This window comes from Odocoileus virginianus, chromosome 10 (assembly GCF_023699985.2).
Source record: "Odocoileus virginianus isolate 20LAN1187 ecotype Illinois chromosome 10, Ovbor_1.2, whole genome shotgun sequence".
NCBI lineage: Eukaryota > Metazoa > Chordata > Mammalia > Artiodactyla > Cervidae > Odocoileus > Odocoileus virginianus.
The window spans coordinates 11,687,720-11,710,752 of record NC_069683.1 but is presented as its reverse complement, the minus strand read 5'-3'; the positions used below and the strand labels follow the sequence as shown (position 1 = coordinate 11,710,752).

At 41.8% G+C, this 23,033-nt stretch overlaps 1 protein-coding gene and 1 pseudogene across 1 annotated transcript; both read left to right on the top strand.

The window, feature by feature from the left end:
• Positions 1-5,323: 5,323 nt before the first annotated feature.
• Positions 5,324-6,248, top strand: LOC110123546 (olfactory receptor 4X2-like; annotated as a pseudogene).
• A 15,197-nt stretch (positions 6,249-21,445) lies between these two features.
• LOC139037002 (olfactory receptor 4B1-like) lies at positions 21,446-22,389 on the top strand. Its single transcript, XM_070472851.1, has one exon. The coding sequence runs from the start codon at positions 21,446-21,448 to the stop codon at positions 22,373-22,375; it is 930 nt and encodes a 309-aa protein (XP_070328952.1). The 3' UTR covers positions 22,376-22,389.
• The last annotated feature ends 644 nt before the right edge of the window (positions 22,390-23,033 follow it).

Below are 23,033 nucleotides of genomic sequence, written 5' to 3'. Positions count from 1 at the left end.
TCATCAAGAGGCTCTTTAGTTTCTCTTCACTTTCTGTCATTTTAGTGGCATGATTTGTATATCTGAGGTTCTTGATATTTCTCCTGGCTATCTTGATTCCAGCTTGTGATTCATTCAGCCTGGCATTTTGCATGATGAACTCTGCATATAAATTAAACAAGCAGGGTGAACTTAAGTCTGTTTAATAAATTCAAGAATCCAAAATTCCTCACCACCCATCTGCTTCCTCCTTCCCTCCCTATCTGTGCTAATCATGAAACCCCCAATATAATTCTCTGGAAGCTGTGAGGGTGAAACGAGCCTTCTCAGCAGCATCTTGCAGAGCTGGTGAAGTCATGTGTTCACTCACCAGCTCTCCTTTTCTCCCGTTGGAAAATCACAGGCAACCAAGGTCAGCCCTAAGTTGCAACCCTTTGGGGGAGGAGTAATGCTGGCAAAGTTAAGATGTTCCTTCTTAATGCATCCTAAGTTATATATACGTGTGTGTGCGTGTGTGTGGGTGTGGGTGTTATACACGCATCTTGCTTCAATGGAGTGTGAAAGTTCCATTGAAAAGTCTCACCTCCACAAAGATTCAATCATATGTGGGTGAAATCCCCAGTTAGTGTTCCCACTGGCCCTCCCATGATAGGGCCAAGAAGGGCCAGAATTCATTCACATGCTGCTGTAGGCCCCACAGCTGGTCCTGACATCTGCCTGGGCCTATACGACTGTGGGTGAGATTCGTTGAGCTCCTTGGCATACGGAGTTGGATCCCACATCTCCCATAGAGGCACTTTTGTTCATGGGTGGATACCAAGTGTTTACTCTTAAAGGGAGGGAGGGGACAGAACTGAGCGCATCTTACGCCAGCAGGATGCTGCCGTCGCTCTCCATTCTCAGGCATTTGAGGCAATTAAATTCTTCCTTTTTGAAGCTTCTTTGGCCTCTGTTGCTTAATAGTTTTTGTTTGCTAGGTACAGTTCCTGGTACAATGTAACTGCTCAATAAGTACTTGTTAAAGAGATGTTGCCTGTAACATAGCACCTCTATTATTCTTTATGCTAAATATGCTTACATGTTTGATCCTTGAACAATACAGATTTGAACTGTGCAAGGTCACTTATCTGAGGATATTTTCCAATAAATATGTTGAAAAATTTCTCGAGGTTTGTGACAATTTGAAGGAGCTGGTAGATGAACCATGGAGCATGAAATATCTAAAAAATTAAGAAAAAGCTCGATAACTCAGGAATGCAAAAAAAATGTAGATATTAGTCTACTATTTACTGCAAATAATACATAAAAATCCATTATAAACTGCTAAATTAGTCAAAACTCATGCACACTTAATATTACTTAAATATTGGAAACTTTAATGTAATTATTTGCTCATCTTTTTCCTAGTGTTTTTTCGGGAAGTGAAGTGAAAGTCGCTCAGTTGTGTCCGACTGTCTGCGACCCATGGACTATCCTCTGTCCATGGGATTCTCCAGGCAAGAATACTGGAGTGGGTTGCTGTTTTCTTTTCCAAGTGTTTTTTTAATTGGAGGATAATTGCTTTACAATGTTGCATTGGTTTCTGCCATACAACAATGCAAATCAGCCATAAGTATATAGGTATATATCCCCTTCCTCTTAAGCTTCCCTCTCACCCCCCACCCCCATCCCATTCTTCTAGGTCATCACAGAGCATCACTGGGCTGAACTACCATATCATATAGCAGCTTTCCAATATATATTTTACACACTATTTTGCAACATAAAGGGTAATGGTTAATTCAGGGTTTTCACTCTCAAAAGCAGTTGCATTGAAGTCTTTAAAATGATGTTAAAATGTGTAATGATTTTCTCCTTAATCATTAGTTAAAACTTGACATCTCGTTCAAACTTTAATCAGTGTTGAATTAATGACATGCTGAGTAGCATTGGTCTAGAGCACACTGATGTTACAAAGTGACATTATGACACTGGTGAAAGCGTTCACTACAGAAAATGCAATACATATTCAGGTGTAGTCAAGATAGATTAATATAATCACATGTAACCAAAATCCAGCTTGAATAAATGCTGCTTTGGACAAATTTTGTTTCCTCTTGAGCAGGGTATCTCAATAGCAGTAGTATTGTTGCTCTGGACTCAGATAGCCTTTGCTGTGGGGGGCTGTCCCGTGCATTGTAAGATACTCTCAGAATCTCTGGCCTCTTCTCACTGGTTGCCAGCAGCATGTCCTCCCCACCCAGATTGGGGCGATAAAAAACCTCCAGATATTGGGGGGCAAAAACTACCCATGACTCAGAACCACTATACCTTATCCTCATCAATGGCCAGGAAGTGCTATTTCAGTATTCTGACACTTGTGGCCCATATTCGTGGGACCCATTCTTGAAATGGTATCATTTCATGTAAAGTCATGTGATTGAGTTCATGATAAGCAAGAGGTGTGTCTAATTGACTTCTGAACAGCATAGAGGTCCATAGCATAAGTGCCCTGTGAACACTGGGTGAAATTACTTTACCATTTCCTATTGATTTCTGAAGTTATGTTACCTACAAGGAAGTTTGAGATGTTAATATCCAGGTCTTGCTTCCCATGAGGTAGGTGCCTGATTAGGAAGGGGCCAGGCATGGGTCTCTGGGGACCAATCTTCTCTCACTTGATCATCATGCCTTCCCCCCTAGTATCTCTCAGCAGAGTGAACTCAAGGCTGAGCTGCTAGACTTCTTATTTACGGAACATGGAGAGGCAAGTCTACTCCACTCTTATTTTCAATCAGGTGGAATAGATGCACTGGCTTAGTCTCAACATTTGTGAGCCTAAAGCTGAAAGGGGATCATATTTTCCATCTGGCCACCCCTGAGATATATGAGCTCTGGTTGAGAGCTTGGTCTTAATGCTTTCAGATTGAATAACCGGGAAACCTGCATGCTCTGCGGGATAGTTTCAGGGCATCGTTCGCCCTCTGTGGTCATAATGGAAAAGAGAATTGTGGTGAGACAACAGAGCCCCAGAAACATTGGGGTGAGTTTTGTTTTGTGAGCATGTGTTGATTACACTTCCACTTTGAAAGCAAAGTGAATTGCCCGTGGCGTTTTGCCAAGTGCTCTCACATCGGTCTGGTCTCTGCCAGAAGCAAGCGCTGTGCCAGGTACTGGAATTCAGGGATGAGGTAATATATGGTCTTGGTCCTTGGGGACCTTTATTCTTTCAACATTTTCTGAACACTTACAATGTTACTAAATACTGTGCTAAGACAGTAGTTAGTCAGTGTTAGTCTGTTAGTTGTGTCCGACTCTTTGCAACGCCATGGACTGTAGCCCACCAGGCTCCTCTGTCCATGGGATTCTCCAGGCAAGAATCCTGGAGTGGGTTGCCATTCCCTTCTTCAAGGGATGTTCCCAACCCAGGGATTGAACTCTAGTCTCCTGCATTGTAGGGAGTTTCTTTACTGTCCGAGCCACCAGATCTATATCCACTCTTCATTCTATGTACACCCTGAGTGCTATTTTATGGAGGATATTCAGTTAGCACTGGAGACTGAGTGTTGAGCAGGACATAATCTCTGCAAATTCATAACTTAGTGGGGCAGATGGTCACATAACACAATTATAAATCAGTGTGAAAAGTGCTATGGTTCCAAAAAGTCCTGAGAATACAAGGCCACTGACTGTAAGGCCTGTGGATTCAGAAGATGGACTTCCTATCTTTGAGAATCATCCAAGGCAGCACAGTGAATGGTTACTTAACTTCTCCTGGGATGGAGGAGTATGACATCCACCTGTGAGGTAGGTTTTGACTCCGTGGTACAATTTGGATCTTGAGTCTCTGTGAGGTGAAATAACTTTCCAGATAAGTTACCACCTAAGGATATTGTATACCTAGGAGTCCAAGCAGTGCTTTCTTCCATGAGTGATCTGGTAAAATTCCCAAGCTGGTCTGAGAGGTGAGTGCTGATCTCTGCAATCGTAAACTACATTGGTTTCTTCATGGTGGTGACTCATGATAGTCCTCGATCATCTGGGCCTGTCTCCAGTGCTAAAGGAAGGAAGCTTTGTGGCATGAGTTGATGCCATATGACTCCTAGTCTCAGGCAGCCTGGAGCTTAACCATGCAAGGGCCTATGTTGATACACACTGATCTTAGTCAACTTGGATAAATCCAGATTGGATGAAGATGGTCTGCTAATCAGTCAATGCACAATCTTGGTGATGCTTCAGGTGTTGTAAGGTTGGACTTCAGAGGAGGGTTTGTCATAGCATGAGTTGGGATTCTGGGAGGAGAAGTTGTTTGCACTTCTTTTGCCACTGGGGGACATACAGTTGAAAAAGTGAAGGTACCTGTGTAGAGAATTGTGAATGTATTGAACTGGAGCTTTTGCAAGGAACTAGATCACCTAGTGTCCCAAGTGTAGAAGCAGATAATTAGGAGGAGAAGCAAAAATAAGGAGTTCTGAGTGTCAAGTGAAACTCTTCAGAAGACTCTGAAGGGCATATGGGAAAGTGAGACTCCTATTTTGTAAGCCAAGAAGAGAAAAGGAACAAAAGGCAGTGAGATAAAGGAAATTTGTAGGTAAAAGCCGAAAGCATTCAAGGCCAATAGAGGGACAATTATGAAGATAGCAACACTATCCTTTCTGCCCCCACATCACCCAGTGGGGCGATCGATTTTCTAATATGTTTCTCCTAGTCCAAAGTCTGGGTTTCGCTGGTGGTTCAGATGGTAAAAAATCTGCCTGCAATGCAGGAGGCCTGGCTTTGATCCTCTGGTCAGGAAGATCCACTGGAGAAGGGAATGGCTACCTACTCCAGGATTCTTGCCTGGAGAATTCCATGGACAAAGGAGCCTGGTGGGCTACAGCCCATGGGGCCTCAAAGAGTCAGACATGATTGAGCTACTAACACTTTCACTTTTTTCACAGTCCAACATCTAGTCCACTAGACCAACCTCTACATACAGAATGATTTTACTTTTCAGTTGCCTAACTTTTTTTGAGGATTTCCCATTGTCTGTTTAGTGAACTCCAGAGTCCATGGCAGTCTTTTATAAAGTGATACCAGAATCTACTTCCAGCTTTATTGTTTCCATTTCCACTTTACTCCAGCCTTAGTCAGTGAATTTTCATGGTTTGTACATCCTCTTCCACTTTTTTGGAGTGTTCACCCAAAACATGTTCATCCTTTTTTTTTTTTTTCACATACCTAACTCCTCATAATCCTTCAATATCCAGTTCACAAGCTTCTTGGACATGCAAGGGATTGTTATGTAATTTTTCCACTTAATGTAGGAGTCTTTTGTTTCATTTCAGATCACCCATTGAAATTACTGTCTTCTGGTGGTGATTTCATGGCTAACACACAGAATGTGACAGAATTTATTTTCCTGGGACTTTCTCCCAATCAGCTGGTACAGAAAGTCTGCTTTGTGATATTTCTGCTCCTGTATGTAGCCATCATGCTGGGGAATTTCCTCATTGTCCTCACTGTCATGAGCAGCAGAAGCCTCAGCTCCCCCATGTACTTCTTCCTCAGCTACCTGTCCTTTGTGGAGATCTGCTACGCCTCGACGACAGCCCCCAAACTCAGATCTTCTGGCTGAAAGGAAAGCCATATCTCTGTGGGGCTGCATGACACAGTTTTCTTTTATCCACTTGTTTGGTGGCACTGAGGCTTTCCTGCTCACCGTGATGGCCTATGACCGCTACGTGGCCATCTGCAAGCCCCTCAGCTACACCACCATCATGAACCGGCAGGCGTGTGCCTTCCTGGTGGGCGCAGCATGGGTGGGGGGCTTCGTGCATTCCTTGGCCCAAATCCTTCTCGTCTTCCGCTTGCCCTTCTGTGGCCCCAATGTGATCGACCACTATTTCTGTGATGTGCTTCCCTTGCTCAAACTTGCCTGCTCTGACACCTTCCTCATTGGTCTTCTGATCGTTGCCAACGGGGGGACCCTGTCTGTGATCAGCTTCGTGGCCCTCTTAGCCTCCTATGTGGTCATCTTGCTCCATCTGAGGACTCGGAGCTCCGAGGGGTGGCGCAAGGCCCTGTCCACCTGTGGGTCCCACATCACTGTGGTCACCTTATTTTTTGCACCCTGCATCTTCATCTATCTGAGACCTTCCGCCACCCTGTCTGCGGACAAGATGGTGGCCGTGTTCTACACGGTGATCACCCCACTGCTCAACCCTGTCATCTACTCCCTGAGAAATGCTGAAGTGAAGAAGGCCATGAAGAGGCTGTGGGTCAGAGCAATGAAGCTCGAAGAGAAATAGAGGCTCTCTTGGTGTTGATCCTTGATGGTGAATAAAACTGAAGAAAGAATCACTTTCTAGGATTTGTTGTTTTTAGATTACTCCAACTGGTTCCCATCTTCAACAGCTTCATTGTAATCGCTTGTTAAATATTTCCTTTTATGGATATACTATTACTTAACTGGCCATTTTTCTGTTACATGTTTAAATTGTTTATATATTTTTACTACTATAAATAATGTGCTAAGTATTCTTGAATACAAATCTTTAATGATACTTATCATTTTAAAATCTAACTTGCTATCATAAATTTACTGCATTAAAAGATACTATAACTTTTGATGCATAGTCTCAAATCAATTCTCAGAAGGTTTGTAATCCAACACAGTCATTAAACTTTTTCTTGGTGAGAAATAAAATTTTATACACTCTCAAGTGATCTCCCCACAAGATGTTTATGAATTGTAAAAATTTAAATGTAACTTTACAGTTGTGAAACCTGGTAGACACTTCCTTTAACAATGACTCAAATTTATTATTGCCATTTACAAAGAGCCATAAAATGTCAGTGTGATAGTTCTACCCAAAATACATAATCTGATTTTAACTATGATAAAATGTCAAAAAGACATTAGTCGAAAGACATTTTGAAAGGAGAGAGATCAAGATGGTAGAGCAGGAGGAAGCTGGCTCATCTCCATAAACATATGAAAACTACAGCTACGTATATAGTGACTCTCACTGAAGTTGATGTGGGTACTAGCAGAATTGTTCTACAACCAAAGCTGTAAAGAGAGATCCCCATGGATTCTGATGGAAAGGGAGGAGATGTGATCTGTTTAGGACTCATATCCCTAGCGGGGAGCCCAGAAAAGGAGAGGATATTATAGATTCAGGGTATTGAGGGGTTGAAACTACATATTAGGCACCCCAGGCCTGAAGTCTGATCCCAGGAAGAGGAGCTGTCTTAGCTGGTTTGAAAACCGATGGGGCTTACCGGAAGGATTTAAGAATCCAAGACTCTGATCTTAAAAGCACGCACATGGCCTTGCTTACTCCCAGTTACAGCACAAAGACAGCAGGTTGAAAACTGCCTGGTGATCTCACTGTCCTTCCAGCACCACTCAAGCATGCCACTCCCTTACCTGTCTGCTCTGGGGCTGTTTACCGCCAAGCCAGAGGCTGCCACTAGTGACAGGGGGCACAGACTAGAGGGAACAAGCCAGAATGGATCCAGCCCCTGTTTCTGATCAGGGCAGAAGCGGCCGTTGCCAGTGCCTGCTTTGGTACGCACACTTGGGAGAGGGTGAGACTAGCTCCAGGGCAGAGAGAGCCTCTGCTACTGCCTCTGTGCACATCTCAGAAGGGAGCGAAACTGGCTCTAGGTGAGACCTCCATCAGAGGACTGAAGGGAAAAAGCCTGCCACCTAGATAATCTACCAGTGAGGTTATCTTTCAAAATTGAAGGAGAAATAAACTTCTCAGACAAGCAAAAACTAAAAGAGTTCATCAATGCTAACCTGACCTTATAAGATGTATTAAAGGGTCTACTTAAAGGAAAGAGAAAAGGCTACAAGAACTAAGAAATTATAGGAAGGGGAAAATTCCACTGGTAAAGGCAAATATATAGTAAAGGCTGCGGATCAACCACTTAAATAAACTAGCATGAAATTTAAAAGACAAACAATGTAAAATCATCTATAACTACAATAAAGAGTTAAGGAATATGCATGAAGATGTAGACTATAACATCAAAAAATGTGGGGAGGAGTAAAAAATGTAGAGATTTTAAAATGTGTTTGCATTTAAATGACAATCAGTTTAAAACAAGTAGATATAGGTCAACATATATGAGCTCCGTGGGAAGAGTTGACTCATTGGAAAAGACCCTGTTGCTGGGAGGGATTGGGGGCAGGAGGAGAAGGGGGCGACAGAGGATGAGATGGCTGGATGGCATCACCGACTCGATGGACATGAGTTTGAGTAAATTCTGGGAGTTGGTGATGGACAGGGAGGCCTGGCGTGCTGCGATTCATGGGGTTGCAGAGAGTTGGACACGACTGAGCGACTGAACTGAACTGAACTGATATGAGCTCCATGATAACCACAAATCAAAAACCTACAACATATACACAAAAACTAGAGAGAAAGAAACACAAAAAACATTAAAGAAAATCATCAGACCACAAGGGAAGAGTCTAAAAGAAGAAGAGAGTAGAACTACAAAAACAATCAGAAACTAAATGGCAAAACCACTAGTCCATACCTGTCAACAATTACTTAAAATTTTACTGGTCTAAATGCTCTAACCAAAGACTTAGGGAGGTTATTTGGATAAATAAGCAAGACTTATCTAAGTGTTGCCTCCAAGAGACTTACTTCAGAGCTAAAGACACAAACAGACTGAAAGTGTGGGGACGGAAGGAACATATCATGAAAACGGAAATGGAAAGAAAGCTGCGATACCAATATGCACATCAGACAAAGTATGCTTTAAAAGAAAATCTATAATAAAAGACAAGAAAAGACATTACACACTGATAGAGTGATAAATACAAGAAGATGATATAGCCTATATAATGTCAGTAAGCCTTGAACAAGAGGCTTCCCGTGGGCTGTCTTGGATCTGTCAGGAACCCTCTGGCCCCTGTCGATTCCTGAATATTCAGGAATTAAGAGGAGAGGCACGCCTTTCCCGGGGCTGAGGAATCCAGGCATTTCTCATCACAGTGATAAGTACCCTCTTCCTTTTTATGAGCCAAATGGTAAAAGGTGATTGTTTGCAGCTCTCTCTCTTTGATAGGGATCATCTTATGTTTTGCAAGTCTGGAATTTTAATCTTTGTCTTTGCTGAGAATAACCACCTGGTAAGACAGTATATATGCCCACGCCGTGTTGATTAAAGCACCTTTGCTCCATCAGAGCTTGGGTCCCCGTGTCTTTCTTCCTTTCTTTCTTCTCTCTCTCCCTTTCTCTCTGTCTCTCTCTCTCTATTTCTGGCTAATTCCTTGGGGCGCGGAGGCCCGCTGAGCTCCCTTTCTTGCCCAGGCTTCTAAGCCCCTCTCGAGAAGGCGCACCGTGCCTTCACCCACTCGAGAGCGCGCCTGGGGCCGACGTGCAGCAGCGCTGCCCTAAGAACACGGCTCTATTGGCTTTCCGCGTAAACCAGGGTATGTCAGCCTCTTTCTCTCTCTTACTCTCTGGTCCACCAGGTTCCGGTCCATTAAAGGACCAACAATATAATATAACTAATATAGGAGCATCTACTTATATAAGACACACATTAATATAAATTGAAATTTGACAGTAATGCAGTAATTGGAAGGGACTTGTCTGCTTATTTCATTGAACAGTCATTCAGATTTCTCTACCTGTTAACATCCTATCCACCCTCAAAAACCCACCTGAAATGCTGCTGCCTTAAAATTTATCAAAACTTAGGTACACACACACTTACAGACCATGTAAGTGTAAAACATGGTACTATTTGCAGTAGAGAGAAATGTAAACAAATGTGAAGATGCAGTATGAAGTCAAACTGCATAAAACTAATTGTAGTACATATAGTATGACTGTAGTAATTCCATTGCCACCTCCTGTTGCTATGACTGTGAGCTCAAGTGTTGCAAAGATACACTTAAAATGCATCTGATGCTAATCAATTACCCATGAGCCGTCACTCTGCAGTTTTTCTCAGTAAAAAGTTATCTCTTGAGGTTCTTGTGTATTTTTCATCATATTTAGTGCAATATCATAAACATTGAATAACACTAGGGGACCATTATGAAGTGCCACTAGTGATTCTAGAAGTACTTTTAAGAAGCAAAGTCATGACATTACAGAAAAGTTGAGTTGCTTGATATGTTCCATAGGTTGAGATATGCAGCAAGGGTCTTCTGCCACTTCAAGATAAATGAATCCAGTATAAGGATGATTATTAAAAAAAAGAAAAGAAAATCCATAAAGCTATCATTGCAGCTATTGGTTCCATTGACGCTTTGTCTCTGAAGTCAGGAAGTACCTTGCCAGTAAGGGACTGTCTTTTAAATCTCTTTTGGTATTGGATAGTGCCCTTGATTACTCAGAACCCTATGAGATTAACACTGAAAGCATAGAAGTTGTCTGCTTGCCTCCAAACCCAAGTTGTATAATTAAGTCTTTAGATTGAGGGAGCATAAGGACCTTTAAGATTCATTATATGTGGTACTCCATGGAAAGGATTGTCAACACTATGGGAGAGAACCTGATAGAGAAAGCACCATGAAAGTCTGGAATAATTACACCAGCGAAGATGCCATTATTGAAAAATCCATGAAACCATCAAGCCTGAAACAATAAATTCTTGCTGGAGAAAACTTTCCAGATGCTGTGCATGACTTCACAGGATTTATGACAGAACCAATCAAGAAGATCATGAAAGAGACTGTGGATATGGAAAACAAAAAAAGGTAGGGAGTGCAGTGTTTCAAGATATGGATCTTGAAGAAATTCAAGAGCTAACAGATTGCACACTAGTGGAATTAGCAAAAGACACCTTGATGGAGATAAGTGCTTCCAAACCAGTGCCAGGAAATGAAGAAGACATCAAAGTAGCACCAGAAAACATTTTGACACTAGACAACCTGGACAAGGGTTCCAATTAGTCAAGGCTGATTTTGCCTTCTTTTAAAACATAGACTCTTCTAAGAAACAGGCACAGAAACCACACAGTAGAAGGATGATTAGCACTACATAGAAACGAAAACGAAAAGCAAAAAGTCAGAAATTACGATCTATTTCCATAAAGTTACATCAAATGCATCTGCCTCCTCTGCCTTCCCTTCCACCTCTGCCTGAGACTGCGAGATCAACCCCTCCTCTTCCTGAGTCTACTCAACGTGAAGACAAGGAGGATGACGACTTTTATGACGATCTACTTCCACTTAATGATGAGTAAATAATCCTCATGTCATACAGTTAATAACCTTATCTGCTGTGTATGTGTGTAGGTGTCTTTGTGTGAAGAATCTATTAACTGCATGGTAAGAAGTATATGCAATCTTTTGACTTACCATCATCATTGCCTGATTATTCATTGTGTAGCATATTCTGCAAAAGACACATGTTGAAGGGAAAAACCTACACTTACATAGGCATAAGATGAGTGATATTAATATAAAATTAGCAATGTGTTAGTTTTCTTACTGTTTTATATCTTTGCTTTCAAAAAGTTTTGTTACCATATAGTGTGCCCCCCTCTCTCAATTGGAGAATCTGCATATCAGGCTATCACCACAGGTATTTGGTTTCTAAAAAAAGTAACAGTGTTTCCAATACTGCAGTAAGAATATTACTGTAATACTGTATGCCATACAATTTTTATAATAATTTATTCATTACCGTTATAGACTAGGCTACTATGAAGCAGTCATATTGATGACACAGGCTACCATAAAGTGATCATATTGCTGCTTCATTATCAATGCATGAATCTCTATGAAAAAAATGTTAGTGACTCAGTCGTGTCCAACTCTTTGTGACCCCATGGACTATGGTGTGCCAGGCTTCTCTGCCCATGGAATTCTCCAGGCAAGAATACTGAAGAGAGTTGCCATTCCTTTTTCCAGGGGATCTTCCCATCCCAGGGATCAAATCCTGGTCTCTTGCATTGCAGCTGGATTCTTTACTGTCTGAGCCAGCAGGGAAGCCCATGAATCAGTATACCTGCCAATAAATACAAATTTCTTTTTCTCATTATATTCACATTGTTAATGTCTAGTGTTGGTAACATATCCAACATCTACAGTGCTTTGTATCATATAAGATGATATTGATGTAGGTACTGACAGATGATCCATTTTGTAAACAGAAGACACAAATTTACAATATTGATAAATACAGTATAGTACTGCAAACATGGGGCTTCCCCAGTGGCTCAGATGCTAAAGAATATGCCTGCAATGCAAGAGATATGGGTTCAGTCCCTGGGTCAGAAAGATCCCCTGGAGGAGGGCATGGCAATCCACTCCATCATTCTTGCCTGGAGAATCCCATGGACAGAGGGGCCTGGTGGGCTACAGTCCATGGGGTAACAAAGAGTCGAACACGACTGAAGCGACTGAGCAGGCACGCATGCACTATAAATATGTTTTCTTTTCCTTATGATTTCCTTAAAACATTCTTTTTTTCTAGCTTGCTTTATTGTAAGAATACAGTATATAATACGTATAACAGACCAAACATATAGTAACAGAATTTCCAGTTAACACTAGTCTATTTACAGTTAAGTTTTGGGAAGTCAAAATTTATACTCAGATTTTGACTGCACAAGGAGTCAGTGCCCCTAACCCCTGTGTTTCTCAAGGGTCAACAGTGTTTTGTTTATGTACATTTTAAAGCATTTGGTCAAGACCTAAACTCAGAGGAGCTGCCCTCCCTTTCTCTCAGTCCTTGATGTAGCAGGCTAGGATGTTAGTCTGCAGGCTGTGATACGAGTTGCTTATTCATGTGGATGTTTCATTTTCTCCTGAGATCTACAGAAAGGACATTAGCAATGAACTTGAGTCATTGGATATTGCAAGCACAGATAATATCTATTTCTACTAAGCTGTCAAAATTCTCAGGGATTATCTCATCTATTGAGGATTGAGAGTCAGTTGGTCTATTGAGGGATAATTGATCACTTGTTTTCTGGTCTCACTGGAAAAAACACAGGAATCAATGAAAACATTTATTTTATTTTAAGAGGCAGAGATTGTAAAATGTTTAAAATGCCTTCTCATTTCACAGAAGTGTAATGATATAACACTTAGCATTGGAGACCTCCTCGTTAGGTTCTCAATTGTCAGTTCCATTACAACATAAAATAAAACCCAAGAAAATGTATTTTTTAGGCAATAAATATAATAGTACAAAGGGAAATTTGTAGAGGGCAGAAAACTACCCTGTGTATACAATTTTGTATTCTCTTCCCATTTATTATTTGTATCCTTTTGGGTATAGTTTGAGCTGCATATAACAGAAAAACAGAGCAGCTGATAAGACAGAAGTATAGAGGGAGAGAAGCCAGCGTGATTATTGAGGTCTAACAGTGTTACCAGAAACCTAGAGTCTGCCATCTCAGTCATGCAGGTTTAGCCTCATCACCTCCAAGGGCTGCTAGAGCTACATTCCGGTGTTATCCAGTAGAACTCTATGCCGTGCTAGAGATGTCCTCTGTCTGTGCTGTCCTATGTGATGGTGACAATTGAGGAGTTGAAATGTGGCTCTCCAGACCACGGAATGGAATTTTAAACTGTATTTAATTTTAACAAGTTAAATGTAAAACACTTTACGGGGCTAGTGGGTACGGTACTGGATGACACAGCTCCCACATTTTGTCTCTCTTCCTAGGAAGCAGGAAAGGAGTAAGGGGAAGGGGCAAATGAATTCCTTTCTTTTTAGGTTTTTCAAAAGTGCCATATAGCACTTTTACTTTCACATTATTTGATGGAAGTTAGTCACGTGATTACCCTTATTTGCAAGGGAGATTGTAAACTAAAATATTTTCTTCTATGTAGAGTTATGTTCTGCTAAATATGAGGGTTCCTCCCTGTTCCAAAAGGGAAGAGGATAAAGGATATAAGAATTGGCACATCATCTCAGGCAGTCTTTTACAGTCTATTATGTGCTCAGGTACACTGTCGTGTCAGAATCTTTGCGACTCTATGGACTGTAGCCTACTAGGCTCCTCTGTCCATGGGATTTTTCTAGGCAAGAATACTGGATTGCCTAGATTCCATTGCCATTTCCTCCTCCAAGGGATCTTCCTGACCCAGAGATTGAACCTGCATCTCTTGCATCTCCTACTTTGGCAGGCGGATTCTCTATGCTGAGCCACCTGGGAATCTATTACCCATGTAATTAAACTCTTTTTATAAAAATGATTTTGATGGGTTGGTTATATTGCAGAGTCCAATTGTGGCATAACTTACTAATCATTCACTCACTTTGGAGTTTTTAGGTACATTCAATAATTTATTCAGCAAAACTTAATGAGCATTACTATGTTCCAGGCATTGGTGAAGAGACTGAGGCATGGGGGATCTAAGTGGCTTAGACTTGAATCCATGAATGTTAGAATCAGGAGGTACAGTGGAGTTAGCCTAGGCCAACTTTGTGTCACTTTATACAGAAATGGAAACAGGGGAGAATGACAGGGTAAAAGGTGAGATGACATGGCTTAAGTCAGATAGTTAATCAACCCCTGAACCCAACTAGTGCCCAGGGGTCCTGGCTCCCTGTCCAGTCCTTTTTTTCCTCTACTTATTCTCCTGTTAATTCTCAGTAGTACACCCTGGAAAAACTTTTCCTTCATCTTATTTTCAAGTTTCCTCTCTTACTGTCTCATTCTTGAGTGCAAAAACTTTATAGAAATCTCACTAAGCTAATTGAAAGTGATTTTGAATCTCTCCCCAAGTCATAGTTAACTTTGTAAAGTTCACCCTATAAAAAGGAAATTCCATGGGGAAATTTTTCCCTTGATCATATGTGTGGCTTAATTTATTTCAAATAGTTCAAGGATCTAAGCATTTAATCACAGCCCTTGAATTTTCAGTGGGTGGGCAGGTTTGTCTACAGGAAAGGCAGGTTCTTAAAAACCTCTGCGTTGCTGCTTCCTGGGCTTATTTGTATTTCTTCAATATTTTATAAATCCAGATGTTAATCCAGATTCAAATCCTCTGTATTTTCCATTTTGTTTTTGCTGATTTGTCTTAGCCATGATCTTTTTGTTTTCTCAAAGTCCCAGGAATATTGTCGACTTGTTCTCGGGTACAAGATCTGATCTTGAGTCCAGTAGCAACCACCACACAGTACCATCAGAAGGCAGCCTAGTGTTGTTGAAAGAACACTGATTTCTAAGTTAGTAACCTGGCAACTAACTGGCGTGTGCCTTGGGATCCAATTAACATGGCTCATCCTCTGTCACCTCGTCTATAAACAAAGGAGGTTAGAATGGAGGAGGTCTCTAAATCTTTTCAGCACAACTCTCAGAGTGGCATAGCTGAGTGTGACCTGAACTTGGCTCACTGGGGGCCATCAGGGGAAAATCATCTGAGTCTGTTAATATTGGCCAAAGCATCTTGCTTGTCAGGATTCCCAGAGATGAATTCAGTTCTCCATCCCCTCCCAGTTTCTCCAAACCAGATCATTTCCTAAAGTAACTATCGATTCCAGCAGAAGCTAAATTCACGCTGCATTGGAGGCACTTGAATGCAGTTGGGATCCATCTGAGCCAGTTCCCTGCCCTAAGGCAGAGCGGACCACACCAGGTTCTCTGACTTAAGGGTGGGTGATGCTGCTGGAAGTAAGTTGTAGAGTTTCTGACTAGCCGTATGATATTGGGCAAGTCAGTTCTATTTCAGCCACAAATGCTCATTTGTTAACTTATAAATTGCATACTATTTATTTCTTTTTGGTTATGTCACAGGCATGTGGGAACTTCCCTGACCAGGGATCAAACCCGTGCCCCCCCTGCATGGGAAGTCTTAACCCCTGGGCAACCAGGGAAGTCTCTCATTTGTTAATTAGGTGGTTGATTTTGAAGATTTTTTGGAGGGAGAGTACAGGACAAGGAATCAATTTATTCATTTGTTTTTTGTAAAATATACATAACATAAGATTTGGTGATTTGTGAGTCTTTTACAATTTTGTGATTCTGAGAGGCAACATTTGGGATTATCAAGTGAGAACCACATGGTTGAGATGCAGGTTCTGTTGCTTCATTCTGAGACCAGTCCCATTTACATGTGAAGCTCTCTTTTATTTCTCTGGCCATTGTCTGTATTCTGTCTATCACTGGCTCTGGTCCCGATTCCAGCAGGTAACCTGATGTACCTGCTCCAATGCTGATTTAGGCTTTTACATGCTGGTCACATCTTTCCATGTTTCTTGGGGAGGCAGCATTGCAGGGAACAAAGAGGTATGTCTTCTCACTTAAGTGGGAGAGATGGTAGGAATGGCCAGTTAGTTCCCTTATATATGCTCCTGTTTCCTCATCTGTATAAAAAGAAAACAGTGATTATAATAATACCCACATCACAGGCCTGTTGTGAGAATTAAATGAATTAATGTATGTATAGCAAATGGTAAGTACTATTGCAATGCTAGCTATAATTATTAACCAAAAATGCAATTAATAATAAAGACTGAAGAAGAATATTAAGCAGAAAATTTTGAATGTCATCATAATATATGACAGTATGTATAGACTCAGTAACTATAATTATGAAATGATTTAAAAAAGGTAAAGTACTACGAGAGACCAAAGAAAAGACTGTATTACTCCTATAGTAGTGAGGTTCTTTATCTCTAAAGTAGGAATACTAAACATAGAGATAGAGGAAAGAAACTTTGTATTAAGGAATACCTGTATGATATTCAATTGGGTAATGAAAAAACAAGGATGCAAAGACAGGCGATGGTCAGGTCAAGAAGGACCTGGAATTCATAATGAGAATATTATATTTTATGCCATGGGCAATGGGGGGCTGTCGCTAGATTTTGGGTAGAGAAGTATCATGATAAGATTTACATTTAAGGATAGCCACCAAAGGAATTACAGTGCGAGAGAAGAGAAGACACAGACGGTTGGAGGAGTCTTAAGGGCAAGCATCATTGAACCGACAGGACTGGGTGGGAAGGAGGGTCGAACTGGAAGGGATAAGGAGAGGTCATTTCTGGTGAAGGGGGGCTCTGTGGTGGGGATGATCAGGGTGGGCTTGTGTGAGGAGGAGAGGACCCTGAGTTGAATAGATGTGAGTCGAAGTTTAGTGGGTAGGAGGGTGATAGTTGAGGTGGCTCAACCTGTTCAAGTCTTTAAAAGTGAGCCGGGGAGCTTAGGTTTTCCCCATTCATTCCCAACCAGTGTAGGATCCGAGGAAAGAAGGGTCTAAGGAACAATTTTCTGGCCGTAGTCTGCAGGAGTGGGAGCATCTGGAGCCTAAGAGGCTTCCGTAATCTCCGTTATCAGCTGACAGCAGTTAAGAAGGTGGTAGCAGGAAGAATGGGAAAAACAATGGCCCACAGGAGAGATGATCAAGGACAAAACGAATGGGATGTAGTGACTGAGTGGGTATGGGAATGAAAGGGAGGCATGGATCACTTGGGACATCATAGTGACAATCCTGGGCATCTTGGAGTTTGATGATGCCTCCAAGTATCTTCCAGGTCACACTTGCTATAGGTCTCGTGTTATTCTGTAGTTTAGTCTTATTAGATTCAACTTTGTGGGGTCAGTCACTCAGTTGTGTCCGACTCTTTGTGACCCCATGGATTGTAGCCCACCAGGCTCCTCTGTCCATGGAATTTTCCAGGTAAGAATACTGGAGTGAGTTGCCATTTCCTTCTCTGATTTGACCCTAATCTCTGTCCAAATCATTTTCTTGAGTTTGTAAGTGTGAATGTAGTAATGGTGATTCTTGAGAATCACAGTCTTATCTTTCAACCATTGAGCTGCTTGATTTTCCAAGGTGGGAGATTGTTTCAGGTATTTTTAATGATTTTGGGTCCCTGGTGCCTCTATTGGAAATCCTACCACACTGTGATGTGTTTAGCAATGCTGCTTTTGTTTGGCATGACCATCAACACAATTTCTCTGCAGCGTCTACCTTCCTAGAATTTTACCTCTCTAGTAGGTAGCTTCTTTCTTCTTTGTGAATGGCAAAACTCCTTGGCTTCTGCAAAGGGCAATTCCTATTATTTTTATTTTACTTCCAAGAAATTGTATTGTTCTGATTCCCATTAAGGCAGACAGGGAATCCCACTGCAGATTTGGTGGTTATTTATGTTGGTATAACATACTTTTTTTGTGAGAGATATCATTTGGGGGTTTGAAGAAACAATATATCTCTTTCTATGTGAATGATGAATTAATTTCTAAATTAAAGGAATAGGCATTTTGAAGGGAAGAAACATTATCTTTGTTTAGGATCAAAGATATCATCAGGAAAAGATGATAATGAAGATTGTGGTGTATAATCTGCTACAAGTGGCTTTACTAAACCCTAGTCTCAGAATTAGGTAAAGCTTCACATCCATTCATGGCAAGTATTATACCTGGGACTTATATCAAAAGGGCACCATTGCTCTGTCCGTGGCATTCTCCAGGCAAGAATGCTGGAGTAGGTTGCTGTTTCCTACTCTAGGGGAATCCCTTGGACAGAGGGGCCAGGGGGGCTACAGTCTGTAGGGTTGCAAAGAGCTGGCCACGACTGAGTGACTGACCCAGGCACAGGTGGGACCTTCCCTCCAGAGCAGCTGGTCTCCACCTCGCTGGACAGAGCTCGTCCCAGGGCAGTGTAGAGGTGTTCTCTCTGCAGCTCCTCACTCCAAGGAAAGGAGGAGAGGGCATGCCTGATCTCTGCTCCCCATTTACTCCTCCACTGCTGTGCAGCATGGGGCTGGGATAGTGGCTGTAACTTCCTCTGTGTGGAGTAAACACCAGGAATGTAGCAGAAAGGCTCTCCCCCAGCCTCCTATCAGTGGTGCGCTGGTAAATAGTAACTGGCTCTCCTAAGTAAACAGCACTGATTTGTGTCATTTCCTGCTTTCCAACATGCTCCCACCAAGGCTGATTTCAAGCTACCAATGTGATGTGTGGAGTTGCAAAGAGACGCCTGTGACAGGTTCTCCTGAGCTGGTCTGAACTGGATCCAACAGAGCACAGCTTCCAACACTTGTACACTTAACTCATGTCTTCATGGAATATTAATTGTAGGAACAAAGGGGTGTGCATTTGATGCATACTATTTGTTCTCAGAATGGTCGTTCTGATCTCCACGTCTACAACTTAATATAAAACTGCTTATTTTTTCACCCATGCCAACTCTCCAAGTACCAATCTTTTACTTTTTCATTAAAAATAGTATTTATGTTTTATGAACATTTATTTTTTTGTTGTTGTGAAAGTTGCTCAGTTGTGTCTGAGTCATTGTGACCCCATGGACTATAGTCTACCAGGATCCTCTGTCCATGGAACTCTCCAGACAAGAATACTGGAGTGGGTTGCCATTCTCTTCTCTAGGGGATCTTCCTGACCCAGGGATCAAGCCTGGGTTTCCTGCATTGCAGGCAGATTCTTTACTATCTGAGCTACCAGGGAAGCCTCGAAAATAGTATACATGCTTTATGAGCATTTATTTTCAGTGTGTTTCAGACTCACCTCAGTCATTTCTTTGACTCTCTCAGAAGTCATGACCTCTTTCTCTAGTCTTTTCCTTGCTCCAGAATACTCGTTTCTTAATCATTTTTCAAGTTCAGTGACTTTGTACAGTCTTAACCTCGGCTTATGTCCTTACCTGAGAAATTCTGACACGAACTGATTTGTTTCCATCAGTCCAGATCACTGATCTTTGGGTTTTGTTCTTTTGTTGTTAGTTCTGCTCCTTGCTGTTGAGGTTTTCTTTTTCAGTTCTTCAAAGGTATATTTCTTTCTTGTTTTTGCAAACAAGCAAAAATCTGTGTTTACTAACAGCTCTGAGAGGTGTACATTTCAAAGGCTGATTAAGCTTTGGAGGGCGTAAGGTAATAGTTCTTTCATGACCATTCGAGTCAAAATTGTAAAAGCCAACAAATATAAAGGAAGGATCCTAACAAGAGCAAGGCATGTAAGCAACCAACATGTTTTTCCTTAGTGTGAATAAATTGACAGGACAGAATTTCTGCTCTTTTAAAGTGAACCATATGTTCCTAAACCCTTTACAAAAATAATATTCCCCACACCCCCAACACTAGAGTAGATACAACAGTATTGAATTGCTATCTAAATGAACAGACCTCAGGAAATGGAAAAGCTGTTCAAACCTAATATGGCAGCCTAAGAAACAAAGTCCTGTATGGGAAAACTTTGGAATCATGGTGAATGGAAATGTTTCCATGATTGCTTGTATCCCTGGGGTTGAAGCCTTTCCATCTTTTATTCTTTTCTTTTCTTTTTCCCCCTATTTTTATTTCTTTTTCTGTTTTGTAAATAAGTTCATTTGTATCATGTCCAAAGCTATAGTTTTTGAAAATTTTAGTATAAAATCAGAGATAGCTCAATTCAGTTCAGTTGCTCAGTCATGTCCGACTCTTTGCAACCCCATGGACTGCAACATGCCAGGCCTCCCTGTCCATCACCAACTCCTGGAGATAAGGGGAAAAATAATGGGATAAAACTTAGAAATTCAAAGTATTAATGCTATTTCATTCTTATGTCTCATGGACTTTATGTGGTGAAAAAAGTCCTAGTTGGTTAGCTTAATCTGGAAGATATTTTTTTGAATTACATGACATTGTTAGCTTGAGGTGGTATCATGATCTGTATTTCTTCCCTCTAGTTTGGGGTTGTATAGATGTGTAAGGGGTGTCAGTAAGTATGTTCCAGGGATGTAACTCATAGAGAAATTCTATACTAACCTGGAAAAAGAATAAGCAGGCTGGCCATCCATAACAATGCTATCTAAGGACAAGCTCTGTGAGTTCGTGATCTGTCAGTAGTTTAAGCAGAGGCACATGGGTTTTGAAAGTAATAGTGTAATGATGGTGACAAGCTAGTGTATTGAATTATCTCCAATGTGTTTGAGCATTTGTCATAGGAACATAGTTATTGAAGATGCAAGACTGGAGAAGGAATCTGGCCTGATTAGACTGAGTACTGTCAGAAATGAGTGAAGAAATTAGGACAGAAGACCTTTTGGAAAAGGGCAGAAATATCAGTGGGGGGACGATTACCTGAGGCAGAGATAAGGGAAAAAGGAAGTTAGGAACAGAAATGTCTCATGAAAATTCCCCAATAGGAGAGAGCATTCAAAATACAATGAGGCAAAGAACACGGAAAAATGCAATAAGGATAATAAAACTATAAGCTCCAAACTTAAATGATTCCTTAAATTCAGAATATCTTATAATGGACTAAAAAGAATTGTGGCTAAAGTCAGAAGTCTGGTTCTGAGTCCCAGAATCCACTGCTTTCTGTGTGATCTTGGGTAAATAACATATTCTCTGAGCCTTAGATTTCTGATATATAAATTGTTGTTAGACTGGTCATATTTAATGCTGAATAAGTTTATATTGGCTAAATGAATGATATCATAGTAAGTGAATTATAATATTGTTTGCATTGCCCAACATGCTATATATCCAGTGAATTCATTATGATCAGTGTTCCTTTTATTACAGGGCTCTCAGTATCTCTTATCCAGCACACCTGAATGGATTCCATGGCGAGGACCAATAACGTGACTGAGTTAATTATCGCCGGTCTTTTCCAGGACCCAGAGGTGCAGAGAGCATGCTTTGTGGTGTTTCTGCCCGTGTACTTGGCCACGGTGGTGGGCAACGGCCTCATCGTCCTGACGGTTAGAGTCAGTAAGAGCCTGCGTGCCCCCATGTACTTCTTCCTTAGTCACCTGTCGCTGGTGGAGATCAGCTACTCCTCCACTGTTGTGCCCAAATTCATCACAGACTTACTTTCCGAGATTAAGACCATCTCCCTGGAGGGCTGTGTGGCTCAGATATTCTTCTTTCACTTGTTTGGAGTTGCTGAGATCTTCCTGCTCACGGTGATGGCCTATGACCGCTGCGTGGCCATCTGCAAGCCCTTGCACTACACAACCGTCGTGAGCCGGCCTGTGTGCCACCGTCTGCTGGCTGCTTCCTGGCTGGGGGGCTTTCTTCACTCCATGGTTCAGATCATTATCACTCTCCAGTTACCCTTCTGCGGTCCCAACGTGATTGACCACTACTTCTGTGACCTCCATCCCTTGTTCAAGCTTGCCTGCACTGACACCTCTGTGGAGGGGGTCGTTGTGTTGGCCAACAGTGGATTAATCTCTGTCTTCTCCTTCCTCCTCTTGGTGTCCTCCTATATTGTCATCCTGCTCAGCTTGAGGAACCATTCAGCAGAGGGCAGACGCAAAGCCCTCTCCACCTGCGCCTCTCACCTCACGGTGGTCACCTTGTTCTTTGGACCCGCCATCTTCCTCTACATGCGGCCCACCTCCACCTTCACTGAGGACAAGCTGGTGGCCGTGTTCTACACGGTGGTCACCCCCATGCTGAACCCCATCATCTACACACTCAGAAATGCAGAGATGAAAATCGCCTTGAAGAGGCTGTGGGGCAAGAAAGTTAACTCAGGGGTGGAGTAACAATGAAAACCTTAGAAAACTGAGCACGCATATGCTGACTAAACAAGTTTGATTTTAGTGAACTATGAGGAACAGAGCGAAACTTCACCTAGTCATGACTTTTTTGTATTTTAGGTGAGGGCTTTATATTCCATAAAATAAATCGGATGCCTTTCATAGCCCTCTGTATTTTGGAGAAAGTTGAAAATTGAGCTCCGTTGCTATTATTCTTCACGTTCTATAGTGTACAGGGCATAGGCTTCAGGGAGGGATCGCCTGGATTGAATTCCCACTCCGTCACCTTCTACCTACGAAGCCTGGGTTTGTTTACTTTACCTCTCGGTGTTAGCATGCTGAGGTGTGTGGAAAGATTGTGGTCCTGGGAGAAAGAAGTTTATGTTTTATTCTTTCCCTCTGTCAATGTGCTCTTGTAGGAATCCCTGGAAGGCTTTTCTATTAATACTTCACTTTAGGCCTAGTTAAGGAGTGTGGGGGAGAAGGAAATGGCACCCCACGCCAGTATTCTTGCTTGGAGAATCCGATGGATAGAGGAGCCTGGTAGGCTGTCGTCCATAGGGTCACAAAGGGTCGGACTCGACTGAAATGACTTAGCGTGCACAGGGAGTTGGGATGGGCATGTACCCACTGCTATATTTAAAATGGGTAATCAACAAAGGTT